The sequence below is a fragment of the Pholis gunnellus genome (assembly GCF_910591455.1).
Source record: "Pholis gunnellus genome assembly, chromosome: 19".
Classification (NCBI taxonomy): Eukaryota; Metazoa; Chordata; class Actinopteri; order Perciformes; family Pholidae; genus Pholis; species Pholis gunnellus.
Window position 1 is genome coordinate 2,663,266 of NC_136546.1, and position 6,019 is coordinate 2,669,284.

The 6,019-nt window shown below is 39.5% G+C and overlaps 1 protein-coding gene across 1 annotated transcript; it reads right to left on the reverse strand.

The window, feature by feature from the left end:
- Window positions 1-2,273: 2,273 nt before the first annotated feature.
- LOC306711328 (uncharacterized protein) lies at window positions 2,274-4,053 on the reverse strand. The gene is made up of 2 exons (XM_079180206.1): window positions 3,997-4,053; window positions 2,274-3,742 (listed from the first exon to the last, which is right to left on the reverse strand). Exon 2 carries the CDS (start codon window positions 3,305-3,307, stop codon window positions 2,849-2,851), a length of 459 nt encoding a protein of 152 aa, XP_079036332.1. The 5' UTR covers window positions 3,308-3,742; window positions 3,997-4,053; the 3' UTR covers window positions 2,274-2,848.
- Window positions 4,054-6,019: the final 1,966 nt, after the last annotated feature.

Sequence of the window (6,019 nt, forward strand, 5' to 3'; positions counted from 1 at the left end):
AGTTTTTACACTTTTTACAAAGTTGTCTTTATTGAAATGTGCAGAATAAAGTGATACAGAGACGTAACATTCAATCATTCATGAACATTTTCCTATCACATCCCCCAAATGTGAAACTCATCTTTTGGTCCTAACCTTCAGTTATTTGCTTTTTCTTTGATTACTTCAGGCCTCTTATCTGTTGCCAGTAATGCAATAATTCCCAGCCTGAGAGTTCCACAGAATCTTTCATTGTACCTGTTGCCATTAACCCTTCAGCAGCTCAGTCATTGTGCAATCATTATCTGTAGGAGTCATGTTCCAAAGAATTGTTATTTTTCTAAATACTGTGTCAAAACAGATAAAACACACCTTGGGTACCTTAAATTCCATTCTCACACTCAGTCTCTGAATTTCTGCCATAAGACCTGAAGCTATCTTGGTCCACAGCCAGTGATGTTTGGGTGTCACTGCTTGTGTTTGCTTGAACCTGAATCATTATCCTTCTCACGGGCCAGTCTCAGTCTCAAAGACCTAAATAAGTCCAGCACTTGAAGTCAATGTGTGTCCTGCTGACGGGAACATAGTAAACGTCCTGAAAAGCACTGCATCTCTCTGAGCCTGTTTGTTTGTTGTCCCACAAACACATGAGCATCCAAGCTGTGTGCCTCTCTCTCTCTCTCTCTCTCTCTCTCTCTCTCTCTCTCTCTCTCTCTCTCTCTCTCTCTCTCTCTCTCTCTCTCTCTCTCTCTCTCTCTCTCTCTCTCTCTCTCTCTCTAGCTTCTCCTTCTTGTCCTGTGCTGGTCCATCAGCACGCTTTGTGTTTGCACTCTTGAAGAATGCCACAAATAAAAAGTAGTGAAACATCTTATCAAAGGTTCAAATCAATGGAAATAATACACTAAAAATACCCTTTTAATGAATTTAACATATTGATTCAGCCAACGTATTTTTCATCATGACCAACGATAGTTTGTTTCAACATGAGGCTTGAAAGACATCCTCTGTTTTCATAAAATACATTTTGACATCATAAGGAAGTTAATGTTTGTTTTTACAAGTAATACAAGTTAAGTATTTTTCTCAAATTTTTCACATAAGTCTAAAATGTCCCTTTATCCAGTTTATTAACTCAATACTAACTCCTATTTTGTCCTATTATGTCCTGTTTGTCCTCCTTGTCCTCTCTGTTCACTCAGGCTTAGTAGTGCTGGGCTATCTTCAAGCCTTGTGTTTGGCAGGACTTTGAGGAAGACACGTCTATCATGAAAAGAAGCAGAACATGAACACACGCTCACGCACACACACACACACACACACACACACACACACACACACACACACACACACACACACACACACACACACACACACACACACACACTCTCTCTCACACATACACACACATACGCACATGCTGTGATAGAAAATGTCATTGTGCTGTATGTTCTACTGTGACTTTTCTAGTGTGCTCTATTCAATGTTTGACAAACCTATATGGGATGTCTGCTGTAACCTCCTTCTCAGGGAAGGATCCGAAAGGGAGTGTTTGTGGAATGTTTAGATTAGATCAGTGGGATCTTTGATGTAGGGGTGCAGACAGTAATCACAGAACGTTTAGCTTAATACAACAATTATTCTGTCTGTATATAACATATTTGTAGTTACAGTTATATTTTAGTTATTGTGGATTTTTACTTTTTTTACTTAGTTAATATCCTTTACTGTTTATTTCTTTATGATACTTGTTTTGATACATTGATTTTTTACTATGTCTCTTATTTGCACTATCCACTCTGCTGCTGTAATCCTGTAAATGTCCCCACTGTGGGACATTTACAGGATTATCTTATCTGTCACATGTTTGCATGGACTTCAACACCATCTGGTGTGCACACAGAGAATTACTTACATAGTCCCTTACATGTGGAGATGTGGTTAGCTAGAAAGGTTTAGTATTCTGTATGATGTTTTTGGGGGAAATGCACCTTAAATGTAAGTATTCCAGGATCTACTCTTAACCAGCTTGAAAGACCTCCTGAGCTTTCTTGAAGAGCATTTTTACACTACACGGAATTATCAAGTTTATCTTGGCTTTACAAGTATTACAAGTGAAGGATTTGTACTTTGTAATTTTTCACATCAAGTACAAAATATCCCTTTTAGCATTTTGATAGATATGGGCCCTGATTTGTCAGCATGATGACAGTGATGGGACTAAGATGATGGAAACACATGACAACACTCAAAGTGAAGTTTCAATTGTGTAGAGACTGAAGCAAAAAGCCTTCACATGCAAAGTTGTCTTTATTGAAAAGCAGGAAATGTGCAGAATAAAGTGATACAGAGACTTAATATTCAATCATTCATTAACATCATAGTTGAAAAATCATTTAAAATCATTTCCTTGATTCTGTTGACATGTTAACACTAGAACTCATACTCCATTGATCGTTTCTGATATTAACAGTAGTATAACTGTAATATATAGATGTTTTATGTAGAACTCCTGTCAGCAGGCTGCAGGGCCTTTTCCTTTCATGCCTCCTTTCCTCTGGAATGATCTCCTTGCTGACATCAGACAGTTGAATCCTTTACATTGAAACTCATCTTTTCATCATAACTTTCACTTGGTTACTTATTCTTGGATTACATCAGCAAGCACAACCCATATACCATTGATACTTTAATATTACCAGTAGTACCATAATTATGTCATTAATTCATGTTTTGTATAGAAAAAGAGAAGAAACAATCAAAGAGGCCACCACCAAAGTGATTTAACACCATTGTTGGACTTTTCTTTCCACTTCAGTTGAGAGTTGAGAATTCTCAGCTCTGCTAAAGTGAGGAAGGCTTTCTCAGGCTTTTACTGATAGAAACACAGGTACTCAGTGCGGCCTTTAAAGCCTGCGTTGAGACTTTTTTGGATCACGGTGACACCAGCCTTTATGAACCCTGGAACAGCATCTATGTTGAGAAGCAGGATGATGGTCTTGATGGGAGTGTTGGATCCCTCTCTCTTGTACCACACGTAGATCGGCATTCTTCTGGCCCCCTCGTTAAGGTTGACGTTCACTGGCTGGTAATTTTGCTTCTGAAGGTCCTGAAACTTGCTCTCAGTGCTGGAGACTTTCAGATCACTGAGTGCATGCTCCGGGATGGTGGTCAGACGGTACCAGATGAAGACGTAGTCACTTCCTACCCCCCTGTGAGCATCTTCATCCAGGCGAATGTAGCCCTCACGAAGGTACTTCTCGTCGGATGTGGAGGAATCAGTGATAGCTACATCAGAGATGTAGGTTTGTAATTCTCTCTTTACCCACATGTAGACTCAGTCCCCTCCGGCCTTGCGGTTCAGATCACACGACAGTCTCTCCCAACCTTCGCGAAACAGCAGGGCTTCATTTTCTGGATTGGTGGAGAAAGATATGTCCACTATGGGATTGTCATACTCTGTGGACCCTTGGAAGAACCACATGTAGATGGGATCAGCACCTGCAGCAGGAAAGATTGTAACAGGAATCTTTGTGTACCCTGCCTGGATCAATCCAACACTCATCTGTGTGTTGAATGTCAGTTGAATCCTGGTGACTGGTGCTGGGCAGCTTCCTTTTTTGTACCAAAGAAAGGAGGACTTTCCTCCTGCCCCTTTGTTCAGATCAACATTGAGTTTCCTGAAACCTTCTGATTTCAGCTTTTTCTCATCAGCGTCATGATGGTGCACATCAAGGTGGGAGATGTAGGCGGTCATTGTGGTGAACTGCATTAAAGAAAGACAAATCATGAGGAAACATGACAAGTTAGCAGCATGACTGTACCTTTTCAGGTGTGCTCCAATATAATCACAACAAATTCAAATTCACAAATTCAACCGTCAAATATATATAAAATATCTAAAAATATTGTATTTTTAATGTGCATGCATAGTGCACCCATTTACATTTGTAACACTGAATATAACTGATTTAGATCTGAAATAGAAAAATGATTGTTTATCATCTCAAGAACACTTACATGTCTGCAGAGCAACAGTCAACAATCGGCAGTAAGAAGTCAGCTGGTCCTCTGAATTCTGTTGTACTTACTGCAGGTCAGCTGCCTTTATATAGAGAGATGTTGTAGCTCATTGTGCAAACATTACCTGATGAGTCATATCACAAAAAAAAGAAAAGACCCTGAACCTCATCAAACCGGATTGATATCTTGACATCACATTTTGGTAAATATTGTCACACAACCTCTGCCAAACCTAATTGCCAAAACAAGCACAAAAGCTAATTAGAGAAAACATATAATATTTAAATATGTAATAGATTAGCATTAGCTAACGTGTTATTCATCATGGCCAACAATAGTTTCTACAATCATGTGTCAGAAGGTGTTACTGCACTGCAGTCGTCTGGATCTACTCTGAACCAGCTTGAGAGTCCACAGTGGTGAAATGTAACTAAACACATTGAGTCAAGTACTTCTGTACAATGTTGAGGTTCCTGTACTTTATATCATCCACCAGCAGCATTACGTCCTCCCTGCTCGACTATTTTCTACAGCACAGCCCTGTTTAGTTATGTCCACTTACTTCTTCTCTTTAACTCAAAGAGCTCTGACACATTTTACATTTTTAACTCAACTGTTCAAGTTCTTGAACGTTAAACTTACAGTAATTCATTGTGTTGACTTTTTGAGATTTGTAAGTTTTGATTTAACTTGTTTTTTTAAGTTATCACTTAAAAAAACAATGGAGACAAAAGGCGGGAGTGGGGGGGATGAAAAAAAATATTTGCTGCAATGTTTGAGTTTTAAGGAAACTGTATTTTTAAACCATTGCCAGGTTGAAACTTAGACATATTCTACAGGTTAAACACTGCAGATAATTCATATAGTGAAATTTCAATAAAAAGATGGGCATTTTATGGTAAACAAGAAGGACTATTGCCATCGGCGGAGGGAGACTATGTACCTGACAACCGCCAATGAATTGAGGCGGAGGAATATGACGTTACTTTCTGCCTACAACAAGAAGAGCGGACAGAACAGAGCGCGGTGAGGATTGTTTTCGCTGGGCTTCAGCACATAGAGGTGAGTTTAAATTATGACTTTGAGTAATTTTCTTGATTAATATCATGTGTAACGTTAGTAATGTAACAGTTATGTAGGTCGGGCTTTTTAAAGGCTAAATTTGTGGCCTTAGCTAGCTTAACAGTTTCCCCGGTCTGTTTTGCCCGCGAACTTTTTAAAAGAAGAATGGTGGACCTATTTTGTCTGTCGCTTTTAATAAAACGTATTTAATGTAGAAGCATAAACTATTGGTTCATTCTTAATGTGACCGTAATATTATTTTTTATTTATTATATGTGCCCCTTTTTGCTGAACACCCCCCCACCCCAAGTGAAAACGAGCTAGCTAGCTAGCTAACATTAGTCAGCAAGTTTGCTAGCGTCCACTAATGCTACTCCGTCTTAAAGTAGCTCATTCCGGCTGGAGGATTCACATTGAATGACTGAGTCACTGCCTATGATTTGCTCCTCTTTATATTATATTTTGACAGCAAGTCAAATTTATTTATTCATATTTCGATATTTAATTTGAATGCCAGTAATTAACGTTACTTATATTAACGCGGAATATGCTGCTAATTAGGAACGCAACTACATTCGGATCAAAGACTGTATAGCGGACATTTTGCCCCCCCCCCCCCCCCCCCCCTCTGCTGTGTGTGTGTGTGTGTGTGTGTGTGTGTGTGTGTGTGTGTGTGTGTGTGTGTGTGTGTGTGTGTGTGTGTGTGTGTGTGTGTGTGTGTGCGTGCGTGCGTGCGTGCGTGCGTGCGTGTGTGTGTGTGTGCGCGCGCGCATGTTTGTACGAGAGTTAGGCTGAACTCCGCGGACAGCAGAGCAGAAAAGGCACAGAGATGAAGAGACGGACTTTTAGTTATAGTTTACTCCTGTCATAGAGTAAAAACAATAATTTAAAATGACAACAAATCCTCCAGTAGAGACAATAAGATGTATTCAGACACGTGTTAAAGTGTCTTTGACCG